The sequence below is a fragment of the Myxocyprinus asiaticus genome, chromosome 33, assembly GCF_019703515.2.
Source record: "Myxocyprinus asiaticus isolate MX2 ecotype Aquarium Trade chromosome 33, UBuf_Myxa_2, whole genome shotgun sequence".
Lineage (NCBI taxonomy): Eukaryota > Metazoa > Chordata > Actinopteri > Cypriniformes > Catostomidae > Myxocyprinus > Myxocyprinus asiaticus.
Window position 1 is genome coordinate 21,322,441 of NC_059376.1, and position 21,583 is coordinate 21,344,023.

The following is a 21,583-nucleotide window of genomic DNA, read 5'->3' on the forward strand; positions in this document are numbered from 1 at the left end:
AGTTTTAATGTCTTTAAGTCTTCATTGTGTGGTTTAAATTAATAACGTAATTGTAGATTATATTGAAAATAATATTTGTCTTTAGGTCCCCAGTAAGCAAACCAAAGGCGACTGTGGCAAGGAACAAAAAACTCCATAAGATGTAGTTAATGGAGAAAAATAACCTTGGGGGAAACCAGGCTCACTGTGGGGGCCAGTTCCGCTCTGGCTAAACAGTATGAATATAATGCCAAAATTAGTTATATCTATGTGTAGTACAAGTCATGGTTTCAATGAATAAACTGAGTAGATGTCGGTGGCCACTGTTTGAACTAAAGGATTTTGCATGAATTTTAAGATTGATGTTTAAATGTCTTTGAAGTCCATCCTGAATTAACTGCATAAGTAACACAGAGGTGTTTTCCTTTGTTATTTGGTTGATGAAAACTTTAGTTAGCAATTAATTGATTGTCTATGTATTCCATTTTAAGAGAGCGTAGTCCATCCTATGACCAAGATGATGCAGGCAGAGGTCAGTGAGTGGCATCGCAGTCCAGCTGGAAGCTTGTGGCAGTACATTTCTGGTGAAGTCCATTCTAAATCCAAGGTTCAGGTAATGAAGTATATTCCATGTCTTTCGGTTGGTGTTGGTTCAAGTAGAATATAGCAGAACATATCATAGCACCTTAAGGTAAGAACTATATGTATCCACTTTTAATAATGTACACTTGTCACTCTGTTTGACGTAATGGACAAAATTGTTAGGAAATGAATAAATAAAACATCTGTAATATCCAGCTCGTAACACAACAGGAAGTTCTCATTGGGTAGTAATAGAAAATGGGAACATACTGACACCTACAACACAAGGGGTCCATTAGTCTGGTGTTGTTCTGATGTGTATGACAGACTAGCTTAACTATGTCATACTGTGGAGAGAGCTTGATGAATTATGAAGGCCAGGTCAACACCGCTCAAGTCTTAATGTACTGGGAACAGGGGGAAGAGCAGACATCCAGCAAGCAGCCAATTGAAGCTCTCTGCTAAGTGGATACAGAAGCGACAGGAACCTGGGGAAAGCAGATCAGGCAATTTGGCGAGTGGTGTGTGCACTTAGCAACACAGTGTGAGGCTGATTGAATCTGTGTTGCCCACTCTCACAGACCACCTCTCAGGACATTGTAAGTAATTGCAGATGAGTCTCTGCTCCCTTGTACTGGATCTTCAGGCCAATTATAACTATCAAGCCTCCTGCCCTGACCATTTATTGCCTCTACTTGCTTGTTGAACTTTTCAGTTGCATACTTTGAATGTGAGGTTTGGGAAGCATTTAAAGGAGTTGATTTGGGTTCTTAAGGACTATAGCAGAGAGGGAGCTTGATTATTGATCTTATTACAAATGTTTCAGGGTCAAATTATGGCCTGTCTACACAACCCAGACCGCCCTTACAGATTTGGAAACAATGCAATGGATAGGCTTTGTGAGGCTACAATCAACAAATCATGAGGTTGTAAAGAAATTGAGCCTAGATACTTTATTCACAGCGCCATCTGTGGGTCTAATTGGATCTAAAAGGAAACACAGCAGACAGTTCCTGCGTCCAGGTTTGGGAAAAAAGAAAACAAAATTTAGGGAGAAAAATGTTAGGGAGGCTCTCAAAGGGAAAGCAACATGAAGTAAAGATTAATAAGAGCACGCTCGCCATCTGTCGGTGAGTTTTAAAATGATTTTTATTTTAAAGTGTTTTAAGTGTTTTAAAGTGCAATAGGCAAGTTTGTTTGTGAACTTGATCAAATCGTTTATCATTCTCATTGAAACAGATTATTAATAATTTTTCAATGGACAAATATTTTATTAAAATGTATTGTTTTAATTATAATAATATACAAATTTTATTTGAATGTATTGATAATTTGAATAATCCAATAGATCATTCTAAGATAAATAATGTATTTGAATAATAAAAAATAAAAATAAAAATTTCATCATTTAGAATCTAAAATTAAAATACAATTTTATTTATAATTAATTCATATAATCAAATAATAGGTCATCAAAAGCAGGGACTAAAAATGAAATGTTTTTCATTTCGGTTCCTTCTGTGCAGAAACAGTATTTTATTTTATTTCTGGTTCCGGCATTCCGAAGACTCTTTTCCAAATGGTATCCAGTTAATAAAAGAACGGTTAATAACATTTTACTTAAAATTACAGTACTCTGTGCTAAGGGTGGGTGATATACTAGTTGCAGTGTTTGGACTAAACGTCACCTTTTGCAGTGCAAATCAGAACCAAAGTAGAATCAAATGTTCTACTTTTGGGGGGCAACAGGAAGTGGTGTAATTCCAAAAATGTTCTGTTATTAACCCTTTGGTCTATGGTTTTATTAAAAAATGATCGGAACAAAATTAGTTGGTTATGTACTGGTTATCAGCATTTAAAAATAATATTTTCATTCCGGAACCATTTTAAGGGATTTAGTTCCCATTTTTGGTTATATTCTGCAATAAATAAATAAATAAATAAATAAATAAATAATAATAATTATACACACACACACACACACACACACACACACACACACACACATATATATATAAACATTCCTTGAACCGTTTTTAATCCCTGATCAAAAGTATCAGTTTGTGACATTCAAAATGTGAATTTCACAAGTCAATGAGTAAAAAAAAGACATTTGAAAGTCAAAAATTTATTTGATATAATCAATATGTAACATGTTATTTTCTCTTTCGTTTCACATGCCTTTTACATTCATTTTTCTTTGTCAATGCACAACATCATACATTTTTCATACAGTTTCTCAGGTTTTCCAAGTTATCAGAGACTTTCCAGGAGACCTTCATTTAGTATGTAAAATGTTTCAAACAATCCTACACAAGTTGACCAAACCTTTTCCAAATACTCCCTTTAAGACATGGATACAAATTCCCCTCTAAAAAATGTCTAGTACACCAACAGGTTTTTTACATTTCCCTATCCACATTGATTTTGTAATATCGAACAATACATTTACGGTCCCATATCCCTTTCAGTGTCTGTGTTAGTAACTAGATTGAATATAAAACAGATGTAGATTTTAGAGTATTACATTAGTCTTGAATTATGTATTTAAACAGTTTTTGGTCCTTAAGAAGATACCATCATTGTCAGAATCTCTCTGCCTACTTTCACATCTCATTTCACAATCTTTTTCAATACAGAATTAATGAATTCAGAAGAGGCACTTGATTTTAATACCCCACTCTTTCATATTGCTTTAATTGGGTTTAGCAAGGGTTACAGGATGTTACTTGACCTTTGCCCTCTGCTCTGCGTGGTCTAACATCAGACAAGCACCACTAGTGCATAGTTTACGCACCTGCCTTCATAAAAGCCACATAAAGCATACAGAGGTTAAACGACATTAACATGACTGAACCTAACACTCTCAGGTGGAGACATACACTGGACCTCCCTTATGTTGTATCAAACTTGTATGACTTTCTTCTGTGGAACACAAAAGGAGATTTAAGGCAGAATGACAGGCTCAGTCACCATTCACTTAGATTGTATGGAAAAAAAGATGCAATGAAAGTGAATGGTGATTGAGATTAACATACTACCCAACATCTCGTTTTGTGGTCCACCGATGAAAGAAAGAAAGTCATACCCGTTTGGAACAACATGAAGGTGAGCACATGATGACAGAATTGTAATTTTTGGGAAAACTGTCCCTTTTAGAGACAATTTGGGAATCAGAATGGAATGTTCAGTTCCAGTTCTGCCACACTCTGAGGTGTAAATACTAGTTGGTAAGCTCAATCAAGAGTACTGAGCAGCAGTGTTGGGCTCACTGATGTTTGCATGAGGCTGTAAATGATCAGACAAGGTTGTAACAGAGACTTGTGTCCCTGCTTACTTCTCTTGTCAGACTCAGCTTGTGACCCCTGCTGGTCAGACTCAGGTTGGCTGCGACTGCTGTCAGTCAGCTGAGGGGGCGGGACGTCATTGTCAGGTCTCCATGATTTTGTTGTCCTCCCCTGTCAGGCCCTGTCAACGTCAGGAGGCTGGAAGCTCCTCCTGACACTGTCAGAGGCCGGCAATATGCCCTTTGCCCTCCCCAGGAAACAGCTTTCGTCAGTGTCAGCATCAGCTGGCGCCGGATGACTCTACCCCCTGATGTCAGCTGTACTGGACTTTTCACCTAGAGTGCTTTGCTCAAGGTTGTTTCATGACAGGGGGCTCATTGTGAGCGACCTGACCAAAGTCCACCTGGCCAAGGATCTTCTGACCCAAGTGGACTTGACCAAGATCGACCTGTTGTTGGCCATGGTGGTGACCCGCATGATGGTGGTGGTGGTGGTGGTGGTGGTGGTGGGAGCCACATTGCCCATGCATCTCCATGCTGTCATGGCCTTGACATCGGTGGTGACCATGACCATGATGGTGACGATGGTGATCTTCATTGTGGCCTCCTTCTGTTGGTATGTGAGGCTCGTTATCAGGCTTCACATCTGTGGTTTTGTTGCACTCACCAAGTTGCAATGAACTCTGTAATGACCAGAGCAAATGGGTGAATCAAAGATACTTTACATAGCTAAATTACAAGAATTATGACTAAATTAGTCTAAACCATCTCAATGTCTTAAAGCTGAAGTGTGCAATTTCTGTGCCACAATCATCAGCAAACGGAATTGCAAAAATAATGGTTATTTTCAAGCAGTTTTTCTGAACTCTCCCTGGTTCTGCCACTGGTCAGAAAAAACAGGTAGTACTGGCCCAAACTCATGCTGTTGGTTGAGCCAGTGTTGCTGTGTTGTGCTGTTCAGGATCATGCTCAAGCAAAGAGAGCAATGATTTGATAGCACCACAGAGCAACAGTGTTTATAACTTATACATGGCTAACTTATAGACTTTGCATATTAAACTAGGATAAAATAAATATTTTAACATTGAAATAATTACACACTTGAGCTTTCAAAAACATTCTGAATTATGAGATGTGCAATTACAGTAATACTGCCTATTTCCAAGAGTTTAAGATTATAAAGTACTCCATTTGTTTACCTCCATGTTGCACTCTCCACAAACACCAGTACAATAGGTATGTCTTATAGACTCTTCCACATATGGGTTGGTCAAGATGGAGTAGGGAGTTGACAGATGGTAAGTGAGTCGGCCACACCTAGCAGAAAAGGGTATTTAGTGACATTGAAAAGTAATATAAAGATTATGTAGGACGTCTGTGTAGGGTATCAAGCCGAACCTGTCATATATCAAAATGTCATCCTTCTCAGCATTTACTGCCTGCCAGATGTCAGGTTGGTTGAGGTCTTGGGCGTAAAGGGTGATATCTGTTGACAGCCTTTCCTTGAGCAAGTGGTGGAGCCGTCGTGACCTTTCCTCTTGGTTGTTTACCACCATGTAGGTTATATTCACAAAACCTTGGTTCCCCAACTTCAGGAGCAAGCCATTAAGCCTTGAAGAACATTCAACAAGTTGCATTATGTAAATACTCCATGTGTAAACAGAACAGATAGAACAGAATGTGGCCTGATAAGGGTTTGAAAAACAAGGCCATGTCTTTTTGGAGGGTAGACACTTTTTAATTCACTCAAAACGTTCTAAGATTTATGCATTTCAATTTCATTTCAAAATTCCATCAAACTGAATTAAGTAATCTTTAATAAAATAAAATGCAAAAAAATAATAATAATAAATTACCACTTAAATCTTATTAAACATTAAACAATTCAATTTGATGGAATTTTGTTACGAAATTTACATTTGTACATCTTAAAAATAGGCTATTTTTTATTATTTATTTTTATTTTTAAATGCTGCTGTTTAATTTTTTTTTATTGAAAATGGAGTGCATTTATTTATAGACATGGATAAATAATCAGTTGGACAGATATTTTTACCGATATTCACACTTTTCTGTTGTCTGTTATTCTGTGGTAACCAGTTATTTAATGGTAATAACAGGTATAATCGGTAATTAGGTTGGGTCTAAATTAAAATATTAATTAAATTAACATTAATAAATAAAAATGTTTATTAAAAAATAAAATAATATTCATTTAAAATAAATATAACATTATTCAAATAAAATGTTTAACAAATCTCTGTTTGGAAACATTCCAATCTGTGTACAACAATATACAGTAAAGTAGGCCTAATAATGTACTTATGATGACTGTTATTAAGAAAATATTCATAATTCATGTTTTGTATGTTTATTGTAGTCTAATGATTTCGTTATCATTGTGACTAAAAGCAGAAATAAAACAATAATTGAAAATCAGTTGTAGATATCGGTTTTCTGACACTTAAACAATAATAAATTAATCTGTTTTGTATCAGTGACTCACTTTGAGGCCTGCTCCAAGCAAAACAATCAGCTGGCCTGGAGAAAAGCTACCACTGTCACATGTCCAAGGGCATCCTTCATGGGCTCTACCTCTCCGATCCTCCACAGAGGGGGAGGCTTACAGCGGGCACCGTCTGTCTCGCTCTCTGCACTGCAGCCCGCTAGCAGGCAGAGAGCCAGGATAAGGCTGAATGCCTTCCACATGGCTCCAAACAACAGACCCACTCACCTAGATAAACAGAGCCATGAATCTTTGCAACAGATTTTCTGCAACATATCTTTGTCCAGCACATATTGAAAATACTGTCCATTCAGCAAGTATATATCATTTTTGTTCACTTAGAACGCCTAATTAAATTCCAACCTGACAATTCACAAAATATTCCTGGATTCAACAATTAAAAAAGTCACAGCTACAGATATATATATATATATATATTCAGATTTACACATTTAAATAAAAAATAAAAAAATCCAATGAATTGAATTTATTAATCTTTTTAAAATAAATAAATATCACAATATTCATGTTTTATTAATTTAATTTAGTTAAAAATTACACAATTCAGTTTGTTATGATATTTAAATTTATAAATATTTAAAATATGCTAATATATATATATATATATATATATATATATATATATATATATATATATATATATAGTGTAAATACAAAAAGAAGAAACTGATATTTCATTCAATTCCATTTTATTTCTGTTGAATCTACACAGTAATGTTCCAAACAATTTTATTAAAGCTAATACACCCAGTGAGCAGCGGGGAGATGGTACAGTAAGCGTATAAAGAGGAAGAAGCTCACAAAAATCAACTTCTTTGTCCAGCACCTATTGAAAATACTGTCCATTCAGCAAGTACATACTATGTCATTCTTGCAAATATTAGCAACTTGATAATCATGTAACTGTAACTGTTCATTATGAATGTAGCCAGTTTTGTATTTAATTATGTAAGTAACCCAGATTTCTTGATAGTCAGTTAAAGCTCATATAGTGGGACAAAGTCCATAGTCCGTCCAGATATGAATGGAGAGAGAATGTTGCAAAGTATTGACTTCTGAAAGACGCATTAATTAATCATTTGGATTTTGACAGAGCCAAACTGATGTGCCCAAGCTGGTTTTATATAGTGCATCAGGGACTACATTAGGACATCCCAAAGGATCTAAACTTTATACGTATTTAAGAAAACACACGTTTACCAAAGGAAATGCATAGAAGATGTTGTTTTACAAAATAGTTGAAAAGGATAAAAAGTTCATGAGATTTTTAGGAGTGCACTTACTTGCTTTACTTGAGAGTCTTCAGCAGTCTTTCTGAGCTGGATCTGGACAAAAACAACCCACTCCCATACAGCCCCTCCTATTTATACTCCTCTTGTTTTTCCTGACTCAAATCAGGGCAAAGGTCCCTCTGTCCCTATTTGAAAAACTTGAATAGCTCACGTATTCACCCTGGGAGATCCACGTATCATCAGTATATATGTAACATCTAATGTGTTTGAGGGTACGGACCAAAACAGATAAAAAGTTCTACGTGGTTTATGTTGTTATGTTTCTCTGCTTTAGTCTATTTGTGTTTTTCACTTTACAACAGCCATTCTCAGTGCATGTCTCAAACAGTAAACGTTTCTTCCACTCTCTCTCTCTCTCTCTCTCTCTCTCTCTCTCTCTCTCTATATATATATATATATATATATATATATATATATATATATATATATATATATATTGCAAAAAAGTATCCAGATAATAAACAGTTAAAGAACATTGCATTCCATGCTTCTGTTTTTCCTAAGGGGTGAAAAGGGGGGGGGGCTGCACATAACATTGAAAAGAAATAACAACCAAGTATAACCAAGCACAGCTTACAATGAGGTTATAAAAGCATTCATTCGTAGAAAGTCATTGATCAATGCAAATGCATATTTGCATGCTTCTTATTTTTGTTAACATCCTGTAATTTTTGGCTCCAGTGTTTGTGCAACAGTGCACAGCTGGGTTAGAGTCAGCACTTTTTCTGCTGAGGTGAAACTTTGAGAGCTTCCTGTCTTTGCTGAATTTTGATAAACATCCTTTGCTGTAAGACAGGAGAAACAATGATAAAACACAGTCACATTTATACAGGAGTGTTTAAAAAAGTTGAACACTTATTTAAACATATAACCTTTTTAAACAGTCAAAGTCTAAGGTTGGCATAGCACGTGTCCTTGTGTCATTTAGCTGCACAGATTTATCATTTATCACTTAGTTAATCTACAGTATATAATCAGGTCTCATGATCTGTTTTGTGACCATTGAGAGGGCATGTTGACCATATAGTGATGCACTTTAGATGCACACATCGAGGATTTACTGTATACTGCATGTTAATGGTTAACTTGAAGTATTATGAAAGCATTAATTTTGATTAACTGAAACTATTATCAGCTATATGCTTCGGTATGTTCTTTAAAAAGAAGTGAATTGTCCAGATAATTTGTCAGTGCAACAGTTGGACACTATCAATATAGCATTTTCAGATATTGAATAGGCCTCTGTCCTGGTTCAGTTAATGTTTTCTCAACCTAGCAAAATCCTTCTAAAGTTGGCCTAATGTTTAACTATGAAAACCTGCAAAGGTTTAGCATATTCAGCCTGTCTGTAAACATACTGAAATTCTCCAATTGTTTAAATACTTTAAATATAAATAAAGATGATGTTGTATTAATAAAGAAATAAGAATGAAATAAGAATGAATTGTCCAAATCATTAGACAGTGCACCAATTAAACATTATCAATATGGCATTTTTAGATAGAGCTATCTGTCCCGGACCAGGTAATGTTTCCTCAACCTAGGACAATCATTTTTAAGATGGCCTAATGTTTAACTGACAAAACCTGCAAAGGTTTTATTATATATTCTGTAAATCTGCTGATGTTCTTTATTTGATTCATATTTTAAAATATCTGAGATATAAATGAAGATTATGTTGTATTAATATAGATTATATTATGTGTATAAATTTGCATCTCCCCTTTGTTTCATGAATTGACACACCCTTTTCTGAATGTATACAAATATAAGAGACAGCCTAAAAGATCATATGTTTTTTACTTATTTATTTAGTACTGCCCTTCAGAAGCTACATAACATACAGTATCTCCCACAATACAAAATAATAACTATTACATAAATCATCCTGTTAAAATGTTTACATCCCCTTGGTTCTTTGTGTTGCCTTCTGGAGCATCGATAAGTGTTTTGTAATGATTGAGTTTGAGTCCCTCAGTTGTTCTAAATATTAAATGTTGGATCTCAACATCATATAGCCACTGTAGGGAAGAACTCAAATGTGCAGAAGATGCTGGGAAAACCAAAGACCATACAGCACCTGGAGGATTTTTCAGACTAATCCAGATAAAAGCAGGGAGTCATGCAAAACTATTACAAAAGACAAAAACAGTCATTGATCATTAAGGAAGCAACACGACATATAAAGAACAATGGGGATGTAAATGTTTGAACAGGATCAATTGTGTAAATTCGGTTATTATTTTGACTTGAGGAATATATGTAAATATACTATATGTTGTCAAATAGTGTAATCAGGACAGTACAAAATGAAAATAAAAAATTCAATTTTTATGATCCCTCTTATTTTTTTTAATTGATAAAGATCTTGCAAACGCTGCAAGGGGGATGCAAACTGCATTTATACTGTATATATTATTTTAAATTGAGTAGCCTATACTGCTTCCAGCAATCAAAGCTTATTTCTTGATAAACATACTACATGGTGCATTTAAAAGCATTAGTCTCCACAATGTCATGCATTATTCACTGTCATCCTGGTAGACAAGCAACAGAAAATGCATACTACATTAGTGGCCAAAAATACTGGTACCCGTGATAAATATGAGCAAAGAAGGCTGTGAAAAAAAATCTGCATTGTTTATCCTTTTGATCTTTCATTCAAAAAATTTACAAAAATCTAACCTTTAACTGAAGTAAAACAATTGAAACGGGGTAAATATCTCATTATTAAATAAATATTTTTCTCTAAAATGTATTGGCCATAATTATTGACACCCTTTTATTAAATACTTTTTGCAGCCTCCCTTTGCCAAGATAACAGCTCTGAGTCTTCTCTTATAATGCCTAATGAGGTTTGAGAACACCTGGTAAGGGATCTGAGACCATTCCTCCATTCAGAATCTCTACAAATCCTTCAAATTCAGAGGTCCATGTTGGTGGACTCTTCTCTTCAGTTCACCCCACAAATTGTCTATGGGGTTCAGGTCAGGGGACTGGGATGGCCATGGCAGAACCTTGATTTTGTGGTCAGTGAACCATTTTTGTGATGATTTTGATGTTTGTTTTGGATAATTGTCCTGCTGGAAGATCCAACCAGGGCCCATTGTAAGCTTTCTGGCAGAGGCAGCCAGGATTAGACTTTTTATCTGTTGGTATTTGACAGAGTCTGTGATGCCATGTATCCGAACAAGATGTCCAGGACCTCTGGCAGAAGAACAGTCCCACAACATTAAAGATCCAGCACCACATTTAACCATGGGCATTGGGTACTTCATCTCTGTGTGTGCCAAACCCAACTCTGGTGTTTGCTGCCAAAAAGCTCTTTTTTTGTTTCATCTGACCATAGAACCCGGTCACATTTGAAGTTCCAGTAGTGTCTGGCAAACTGAAGACGCTTGAGTTTGTTGTTGGATGAGAGCAGAGACTTTTTTTCTTGAAACCCTCCCAAACAACTTGTGGTGATGTAGATGATGTCTGATATCTTTTTTTTTTTTTTTTTTTTTAGACTTTTTGACCCCGAGACCCAACTAATATCTGCAATTCTCCAGCTGTGATCTTTGGAAACTCTTTGGCCACTTGAATCATCCTCTTCTCTGTGCATAGAGATAGTATAGACACATGTCCTTTTCCAGGCCAATTCTTAAGATCTCCAGTTGATTGGAACTTATTAATTATTGCACTGATGGTGGAAATGGGCATTTTCAATGCTTTGGCTATTTTCTTATAGCCACTTCCCATTTTGTGAAGCTCAACAACATTTTGCCACACATCAGAACTATTTTCTTTAGTGTAACCCACTGTGATTGATGATTAAGGGAGTTTGGCCTGTGTGTTACTTCATACTTATACCCCTGTGAAACAGGAAGTCATGGCTGAACAATTTCATGTTTCTAGTCACCCAGGTGCACTAAAAAAATTTCAAATATGAAGGGGAATATACTTCAGATATATTTTATTCATAAGGATTTCTAGGGGTGCCAATAATTCTGACCAATGTGTTTTGGAGAAAAATAATGATTTCATAATGAGATATTTCCCCTCTTTCAATTGTTCTACTTCAATCAAAGGTTAAATTTTATTGAAGGTTAATTTTCTTATGAAATATCAAAAGGATAAACAATGCAGATTTTTTTTTCACAGCCTTCTTTGCTCATATTTACCAAGGGTGCCAATATTTTTGGCCACAACTGTACATGCATGAATGAAATCTCAGTCGTGCCCTTAGGAGGGCAGTAGAGCACTTTATCGATCAGGTAGAATCAAAAATAATAGATGCTTAGGAAAAATCCCTCAAAAATGACATGGCTGGGATACTTACAGAATATTTGATTGTCTTTTATATTAAGATTTTATCGTCTATATAGTATGTAAAGTATACTAAGTTGTGTTGCATTTCTGCTGGCATTTCTTAGGGTTTGTTGGCATTTGTTTTGGTCCCAAACAGCCTGTCAACCAACATTATTAAACATTATTAAAATATGAACGTTTGCCTATCATTTCAGGTCAAGAATTCTCGTAGTTTGGCCGCGTTGCCCCAGTAAGCACGAGATGTCATCTTCGCGCGATAAAACCCTTCAGCAGAGGCTTCTGGGAACTAGAGGCCAGAGCAGAAGCGACCGCCCTTTTCCGACGAGCGGAGGAAAACCAGCACATTGATCGCTACAGGCCTCCGACGCGTATAAACAACCGCACTAAACATCAGATCATCACCCGGGGTAAGTTCTCCGGGGCTTGAGGCTCTCGGTGTCACCTATTGTTTAACCGAAATTGAAAATGTCTGATTAAAAGTGCATTTTAATGCGCGATTTGATGACGTAACGACAATGCTCCAAAAACAAATGGCGAGTGCGTTACTTGCCACAGGCCCAGCTTGCAAGTAACATGAACCTGATTGGCACACGATACAACTTTTACCGTTTGTACATGTCTGTTGGATCTCTGTACAGTACTGTCGGGCTGGTGGAGTACGTGGATTTTGCAGCAGTTTAACTCGCACGGTGCAAATCTGCACATCTTGCGTAGAGAATCTGCCTGCAGAAATGCGCGCTTATTCGGCATGCAGCTTACAAATGCCCGCTACTCTGTGGATCTGCTGGAATAGGGGCCATTATAAAGTATGTTGCTAATTTTCTTAAAGTATTTTATGTTCAAGGAAATATGCAATATGCCTCTGAGAGATGGTTCGATTGGCTTTCAAAATGCGTTGACAGCCAGCCAATTTTGCCCAATATTCTGCTACAGGGTAACGTTAAAATAGTTTTTCTGGTTCTTAAAAGTTAAGCTCAATCGACAGCATTTGTTGCATAGTGTTGATAACCTCAAAAAAATAATTTAAAAAAATTACACTCGTGCATAGTCTATAAAAAGAACCGCGTAAAATCGCGGTTAAAGTAAGGTACTTACAATGGAAGTGAACGGGGCCCAGTCCATAAACATTAAAATACATACTATTGTAAACATTATACACAAGATGTAAACATTATACGTGCTGACATGATTTTAGTGTGATAAAATAGCTTACTAAAGTGTAAAGTTATATCCAATATTACACCTTTGTTGTTCTGACGACATTTCAAACAGTGTTTAATTCAATGCTTATGGACTGGCCCCATTAACTTATACTGCCTGGCCAAAAAAAAAAAAAAGAAAGAAGAAAAAGTCGCCGTTTGGATTTAAGGCAGTGTTATGATCTGGGGTTGCTTCAGTTGGTCAGGTCTAGGCTTAACAACGTTATACGGCAATGAAATGAAATCAGCTGTCTACCTGAATGTACTGAATGACCAGGATATCCCATCAACGGATTTTTTCTTCCCTGACAGCACAGGCGTATTCCAGGATGAAAATGCCAAGATTCATCAGGTTCAAAATTGTGAAAGAGTGGTTCATTGAGCATGAGGAATCATTTTCACACATGAATTGGCCACCACAGAGTCCTAACCTTAACCTCAATGAAAGTCTTTGGGATGTGCTGGAGAAGACTTTACGGAGTGGTTCTCCTGTCGTCAATACAAGATCGCGGCCGGGGCCTGGGTAGCTCAGCGAGTAAAAATGCTGATTACCACCCCTGGAGTTGCGAGTTCGAATCCAGGGTGTGCTGAGTGACTCCAGCCAGGTCTCCTAAGCAGGGAGGGTAGAGTCACATGGGGTAACCTCCTCGTGGTCGCTATAATGCGGTTCTCGCTCTCGGTGGGACGCGTGGAGAGTTGTGCGTGGATGCCACGGAGAATAGCATGAAGTCTCCACACGCGCTTTGTCTCCGCGGTAACGTGCTTGACAAGCCACGTGATGATGCGCGGATTGATGGTCTCCAACATGGAGGCAACTGAGATTCGTCCTCTGCCACCTGGATTGAGTCGAGTCACTGTGCCACGACGAGGACTTAGAGCGCATTGGGAATTGGGCATTCCAAATTGGGGAGGAAAAGGAGAGAAAAAAAATAAAAGATTTCGGCCAAAAATGAATGCAACTCTGGATGGAAATAAATGTTTTGACGTTGAATAAGGTTGTCGAAACAATGCCACAACAAATGCACGCCGTCCAACGAAATATTAGAGTGTGCAATTTTTTTTCCAGCCAGGCAGTATACATTGTAAATGTCCTACTGTAACTGTGATTTTTGCTTCTTTTTTTATATAAGCATGGGAAGAGTCAATTATTATTTGTGGTAATCAATATTATGCCACAAATGCTGTTAATAAAGCCTAAATTGTTTTGAAACTTCTGATCTAGAGGAACTGTATTTAGCCTGACCTCTGAGTCACATGTACTATTTTTCTGATTATGCCAATATTTACAAGCTGGGATAATCTATATTGGGATATATATGTATATATTAGATTCTATTGTACATTAGTCATATTTGGTAGTCTTATTTTCTTAATCCATCATTTTTTTCCCCATAGGATTTGCATGAGCAGGGAAAGGGCTGAACCATGTCTGTCGATGGTGGTGTTGATTTTGATGACTGTGGGCATGAGTTTCCAGCCCATTATAAAGTCATGCTTGACAAACTGAATGAGCAACGTCGGCTGGATCAGTTCACAGACATCACTCTCATTGTGGATGGTAAGGTTACCAGTGTCTGTACATCTCACTCCAATGCCTTTCTGAGTTTAATGACTTTATACAGTTAAATATACAATTGCAAAAACTGGATGTTGCTGATGATTGTGATTACTTTAACAGGACATCAGTTTAGGGCCCACAAAGCTGTACTTGCAGCCTGCAGTCAGTTTTTCCACAAGTTTTTCCAGGATTTCACTCAAGAGCCTCTAGTGGAGATTGAGGGTATGTAACAATGCATACAAGCATGTGTGGAATTACATAATTTAGGAATAAGCGTAGGAAGAGTTTCCCCACTTAATCTTTATATCTGTTGTATTGAACAGGGGTAAGCAACTCTGCCTTCCGCCATCTGATGGAGTTCACTTACACGGCCACATTAGCTGTAAATGGTGAGGCAGAAGTCAGTGATGTCTGGAGAGCTGCAGAGTACCTTCAAATGCAGGAAGCAATCAAGGCCTTGAATAAAAGGTTACTTACATATGGTAGTTTTTGAAAGTTTACTTCTGCCTGATTTTATCTTAAAGGTTCAATACAAGTCAAGCTCTATCTACAGCATTTGTGGTATAATTTTGATGATAGGGCTGTGTCGATATAATCAAATATCAACATACTGTATCACAATACTTTTTCTCATGATAATGTATCGATACTTAGATCCATGTATCGTAATATATTGTGATATTTTCAGTGCAGTCAGAGATGCTTCTAAGAGACACGAAAGAGACTGAAACTGATCCTGCAGCATTCACGGTTTCTCTCACGGACATGCTGGACCTCTCTCACGCGTTTGGATCTAGGGCCGCACAAAAAATATTGATTTTGTACTTAATCTTCATTTGTACGATCCCAGTGTCAATTTTTTAAATGCCAAAATCGCTCTTTCTTTCGATCTGCAATCCCCTACAATCATACGTGCGTAAGTACTTCCGATATGCTACAAAAAATGTCTGTGATTAGCCACTGGCTGGTATATTTTTTTTATATTTAACTCACCAGTGTTTGAGCGCTGTAGTGGCGAAGAAGTTCAGCACCAAGATCTTTTCACTGTGTGCTGAGATTAAAAATGTTGATTCTTTCTGTGTGATGCGAGTCCAAAGACTAGATCCAAGCAAACCATTTGTTATTTAGTAATGTCTCTTTTAATATTCATTTCGTTCTCTACAGTCAGTTATTTATCAAAAACAACAAAAGGAACATTTAATTCTAATCACACATAGCATGAACGTTGTAAAGAAGCCATTCCACCAAACAAACACTACTGTCAAAGTCCTTGCCACATGTCTTAAAGAGACAGTTCCATTTTAGCACTTGTTCTACATATCTAAGTAAATACTTGTAAATAATACAAATTAGGCATGTAAACAACAAACATGTTACAGTATACTTTATATATGTAATATATGCAGTTTAAATATATCATATTCATTGATGTAATAAATTGATTATATTTTAAAAAAAGCTAAAATGTCTACAACCCCTGGAGCTGCGAGTTTGAATCCAGCCGGGTCTCCTAAGCAACCATATTGGCCCGGTTGCTAGGGAGGGTAGAGTCACATGGGGTAACCTCCTCGTGGTCGCTATAATGTGGTTCTTGTTTTCGGTGGGGCATGTAGTGAGTTGTGCGTGGATGCCATGGTGAATAGCGTGAAGCCTCCACACGCGCTAGGTCTCCACGGTAAAGCGCTCAACAAGCCATGTGATAAAATGCGCAGATTGACGGTCTAAGACTCGGAGGCAACTGAGATTCTTCCTCCGCCACCCAGATTGTGGCAAGTCACTACGCCACCACGAGGACTTGGAGCGCATTGGGAATTAAGCATTCCAAATTGGGGAGAAACTAAAAAAAAAAAAGCTCAAATGTCACAGTGATGAAAAACTAATGATAAAATTAAATTTGTAAAATTGATATGTCTGTAATTTAACAAGTTAGAAGATCCCCTGTATAGATCTTATTTATGCTAGCGCTATCTTTGATTTTTAATAGGAAGGACAACGAGACTGGGAGGGATAGACTTTCCACATCTGATTTTCCACAACTCATGTTGTCTGGAGTTGTTTGTATTCTGAATGTCCTTGAAAAGATATTTTATTAATGTTTTGTCCGCAGAACGCTCCAAAAACACTTTAAACTGCAGTACAGCCCACTGAGGAGACTAAGTCTATGCCTCACAGCCACAATGTCATTCCCATTAAAAATCAAAGATGGCGCTAACGTGAATAAGGTCTATAATGAATAATGGCATTAGCTGAAAGATAATTTCTTTCATACTGTATGTAAGCAAAATGGACATTATTGCTGAAATATACCCAAATTAATTGAAATTAAAAGCAAGATCAAAATCGAATCATGATATCGTGATGTATCGCAATATATATCGAATCATGACGTGTATCGCAATATGTATCATATCGTGAGGTGGCTGGCGATACCCAGCCCAAATTGATTACCATTAAAAATTTTGATTCATCTTTTCTTTAAAAAAGCAAAAATTGAGATTACAGTGAGGCACTTTCAGTGAAAGTGAATGTGGCCAATTTTTGAAGGGTTTAAACAGAAATGTGAAGCTTATAATTTTATAAAAGCACTTGCATTTTTCTGTTAATCTCATGTATTATTTGAGCTATAACGTTGTTTAAATCATAATTTTTACAATCATTTTAGGTTTTACGGCATTATATCATCGTGGCAAAGAGGCACAAAGTCTATTTCTTGATCATTCACTCTCTCTCTGTTCCTCTGTGGTAGAATGAGCTTCCAACCTCCACACAACCGCCATACTATCTCAGCAATCAAGAACTGTTCTGTGAGCACTTAAGCAATCCACAGTTCCACACTAAATGCACGTACTATTTAACAAAACAAAAATTATAATTGAAAAAAAAATTTCTCTTTCTTCAGCACTAGCATCTATACTACTCCAGCCACTTTGAGAGCTTAGCAGTGCGATACTGCAGATATTGTTGACTTTTGTATGTTAAATTGCTTATGTTCCTTCGTTGTAAAATTAGCAGATGCTTTTATCCAAATTGATTTACAACTAAGTTGTAAAATTGATAAAACTTTACACAGATAAGTTTAGTAAGTGATTTTATCACACTCAAATCACATTAACTCGTATTGTTTACATCTTGTGGCTATACTTTTTAAAAAGTGAGTGTTTTAATGTTTACGGATTGGCCCCATTTATTTCCATTGTAAGTGCCTCACTTTAACTTTGATTTGTTTTCTTTCTTTTTTTTAAGAAACGGAGGGATGAGTCAAAATAATTTTTTGTGGTAATCAATATTATGCCACAAATGCTATTGATTGTACCCAGAATATTCCTTTAAAGGGATAGTTTGCCCAGAAATCATTTAAGCACCTTCATATTATTCCAAACTATCCCATTAAATAATACAACATTTTAACAATTTTCTTTTTCTCCCATCCAGAAGGAATGGTACAACATCACTGGACTCATCCCAGGCCTTGGCAGGAAAGAGCAAGGCTAAGAAGAGGAAGATTGCAGAGACCTTCAATGTGATCACAGAGGCTCTTCCTTCGGTGGAGGCTGAATCAGTTGAAATCGAAGTAGAGGTTGGTGAGGAACAGATTGAGGTAGTGGAAAGTGGCCTGGTGGAAGTAGTAGATGCTGCCAGGAGTACCGAACCCTCCTCAGATGACTCCGCTTTGGCTTTGTTGGCTGACATCACCAGCAAGTACCAGCAGGGAGAGCAGACACTGCATGTGGTGAAAAATGATGACGATGAGACGGTGGTTGTGGAGGAAGAGGCTATGATAGCCTCCAAGACCCTTGAGAATATTGAAGTGGTAGAGGTCCAGATTTCTCAGCTTGACAACCTTTTCCGCTGTGACAAGTGTGACCGCTCTTTCAAACTTTATTACCATCTGAAACAGCACATGAAGACTCACACGGCTACCCCGGACAGGGGCTTCGTCTGTAGGCACTGTGGCAAAGCGTACGCCCGAGAAGGAGCTCTTAAGCAGCACCTGAATAATTACCATTATGAAGCAGAGGAGCAGTCCCGGAGGCAGAAAAAGAAAGTGCATGTCTGCGATTACTGTGAAAAGCAATTTGATCACTTCGGACACTTCAAAGAGCATTTGAGGAAGCACACAGGTGTGTGGTGAGCGATGGAGATATTATGAAGATAAAGATGAAGTGTTTAATTTTTTTTTTTTATGTTGAAATACTACTGTTTATTTGAGCATCCCAACACAGCAAAATCTGGGATGGCATGAGGGTGACTAAATGATGAGACAATATTTGTTTTTGGATTAACTATTCCTTTAAAAGTTATGCAGCTGTAGCACAAGCAAACGTGAATTTTCGACTCATGATATAAGAATGCAAGTTGAAAGTTTCTTCATAATCTTCATATCTTAACTATCAATGTTTTTATAGGTGAAAAACCCTTTGAATGTCCAGAATGCCATGAACGTTTCGCAAGGAACAGTACACTGAAGTGCCACATGTCGGCCTGTCAAAATGGCTCTGGAGCCAAAAAAGGGCGAAAGAAGCTCTATGAATGTCAGGTAGGTTTGTACCAATAACAGTACAGTAATATCCAAAAATACACTTCTAGTGTACCTTCTTGAAATTCATTTGTTTGTCTCTCTGGCTCTTTAGGTCTGTAGTAGTGTGTTTAACAGTTGGGAGCAGTTCAAGGATCACTTGGTCACCCACACGGGTGAGAAACCCAACCACTGTACCATCTGTGATCAGTGGTTTACACAACCCAAAGACCTTCAAACTCATCTGCAAGATCTCCATGGCCTACAGGAGAAGGTTATTGTCACAGAGGAATTAATGATTTCTGACCCAGCAATTGTTTTAGCAATGGCAGAGGTGGAGGACGGAGAGGAGAGGGTTATTCTGGAGGATGAGATGAGGGTGGAGCATGTTACGGTGGAACCAGTGGACGTTGTTGCTGTTGAGGAGACTCTTGTGGTGGAGGAAGGGACGCAGCTACAGCCTTCTCCATCATTGGGTGGAGTGGAAGAGACAGTGGTTTTACAAGTAGAGGGCGAGAGATTGAAAGAACAAGCAATAGAATTTCAAATAGAACAAGTGACTGCAGCCGAGCCAGTGGACTCTGAAGGTCAACAAGAGGCTGTAGACAGTTTGACCAAAGAAAAGATTGCAAATGTATGAAAGACCTTTACTGCTCATTGACTCTTTGAGAATGGGATGGGGAGATGAAACTGGCCTTTTCTCCTTTCCCACCCTCTTATAATTATACAATAATAGAATACAACATATACAAATGTAGAATGGCATTTGGTCAGTGGTGTCATCCAGCTGAAGTGGGTTCACCTGCGTTTTTGGGTTGTTGTATTTTCAGCTTTGCTCTTTGCCTCTCAGACAGCTCGCCAAGAAAACTGCTCTTTTACTCAAGCCTGTCATTTGACAGCATGGCCTCTATAAATTTGATCACAGGTTTAGTCATGCTTCAATGTGCATTGTGGTTAAGATCGGTGGAAAGAGGTGTAATTAATTTCAAGAATAATGCACATCGCTTAGACTGTTTATAAGCTATTTCATTTTCTTTAAGTTATCTTAAGGATGTACAGTATGTTTATAGTGTGTGTTAGAAGCTTATTTTTGTAAAAGAATAAAAGGGCAAAATGTGTCCCCAAATGATCCAGAGACCATATTAAGCGATTCTGTCTTGTTTCAAACCTTTCTCCTTATTCAGTCAGTGCCCATTTACAAGGGTCAGTCTTTCTGATGTTTCACTTTCAGTCAGAAGCAGGAAGTCTTGAATGTACGTGTTTGCTATTGAGCTGTAAAGAGCAATAAATATTGTATGAAATGTTTGTCTCACCACCTTAGGTTTTCTTAATTATAAAGCATGTGTTTAGTTCAGTAGTGATGTTTAATGTGAACATGAATGTGAACGTCAGGAAACAAGCGCACTGGCATAGTCATGGATTAAAGGGTCACTAGTGCCCCATGGTTTGCAGAATGCTGGTGGTACATTTTCTACATATGTAAAATTGATACTTAGAAAACCAATCCTGTTTTTAATTGACTAGCCTGTTTAAATAAGCTTAAAGGAATATTACAGATTCAATACAAGTTCAATCGACAGCATTTGTGGCATAATATTGATTACAACAAAAAGATATTTTGAATCGTCCATTCTTTTCTTTAAAAAAGAAAAATCGAGGTTACAGTGAGGCACTTACAATGGAGCTGAATGGGGCCAAATTTTGGAGGGTTTAAAGGCAGAAATGTGAAGCTTATAATTTTATAAAAGTACTTATATTAATTCTGTTAAAACTCTTGTATTAATTTAGCTGTAAGTTGTTTAAATTGCCATTTTTGCTGTATGTCATTTTAGGGTTTGTTGACATTACATCGTCATGGCAACGATGTAACATATGCTGTAACTTTACACAGAAAAGGTTAGTAAGTGAATTGATCACACTAAAACCACGTTTACACATATATTGTTTATGTCTTGTGGCTATACTTTTTAAATAGTGAATATTTTAACGTTCAAAAATTAGCCCCCCTTCACTTCGATTATAAGTGCCTCAGTGTAATCCAGACTTTTGCTTTTTTTTTTTTTTTTTTTTTTTAAGAAAAGGAGGGACGAGTCAAAATAAATTTGTTGTAATCAAATTATGCCACAAAAGCTGTATATTGCAGTTAAGCTCTAAAAGCTTAACTTGTATTGAACCCGGAATATTTCTTTAAAATAATAAAAAGAGCAGTGATCAGGAACTTGGATAGTTACAAATTACACTGTAACGTTTTATTCACTTAAAAAAAATATTGTAGCCTACTTTTAAGATTTACACATTCTAATTTTATAACATATTTCCATCTAAATGAATTG

The 21,583-nt window shown here is 37.1% G+C and overlaps 1 protein-coding gene and 1 pseudogene across 3 annotated transcripts; one reads left to right on the forward strand and one right to left on the reverse strand.

Annotated features, from left to right (window-relative positions):
* Window positions 1-2,673: 2,673 nt before the first annotated feature.
* LOC127424382 (selenoprotein Pa-like) lies at window positions 2,674-7,804 on the reverse strand (annotated as a pseudogene).
* A 4,461-nt stretch (window positions 7,805-12,265) lies between these two features.
* LOC127424374 (zinc finger protein 131-like) lies at window positions 12,266-20,704 on the forward strand. 3 transcript variants are annotated; one of them, XM_051669508.1, is made up of 8 exons: window positions 12,290-12,384; window positions 12,616-12,783; window positions 14,572-14,734; window positions 14,855-14,956; window positions 15,058-15,202; window positions 18,167-18,855; window positions 19,141-19,271; window positions 19,366-20,704. In XM_051669508.1, the coding sequence occupies exons 3-8, from the start codon at window positions 14,602-14,604 to the stop codon at window positions 19,888-19,890; spliced, it is 1,725 nt and encodes a 574-aa protein (XP_051525468.1). In that variant the 5' UTR covers window positions 12,290-12,384; window positions 12,616-12,783; window positions 14,572-14,601; the 3' UTR covers window positions 19,891-20,704. The 3 variants fall into 3 exon arrangements, with proteins under 3 accessions (XP_051525467.1, XP_051525468.1, XP_051525469.1); XM_051669507.1 differs by lacking the exon at window positions 12,616-12,783 and having other exon boundaries at window positions 12,266-12,384; XM_051669509.1 differs by lacking the exon at window positions 12,290-12,384 and having other exon boundaries at window positions 12,418-12,783; window positions 18,170-18,855.
* Window positions 20,705-21,583: the final 879 nt, after the last annotated feature.

Bases quoted from the DNA above. Each gene is read 5' to 3' on its own strand.
- LOC127424374 (XM_051669507.1), top strand. From the start codon at position 14,602: ATGTCTGTCGATGGTGGTGTTGATTTTGATGACTGTGGGCATGAGTTT. The intron at 14,735-14,854 runs GTAAGGTTACCA...TTACTTTAACAG, and splicing joins CATCACTCTCATTGTGGATG to GACATCAGTTTAGGGCCCAC. The intron at 15,203-18,166 runs GTTACTTACATA...TCTCCCATCCAG, and splicing joins ATCAAGGCCTTGAATAAAAG to AAGGAATGGTACAACATCAC.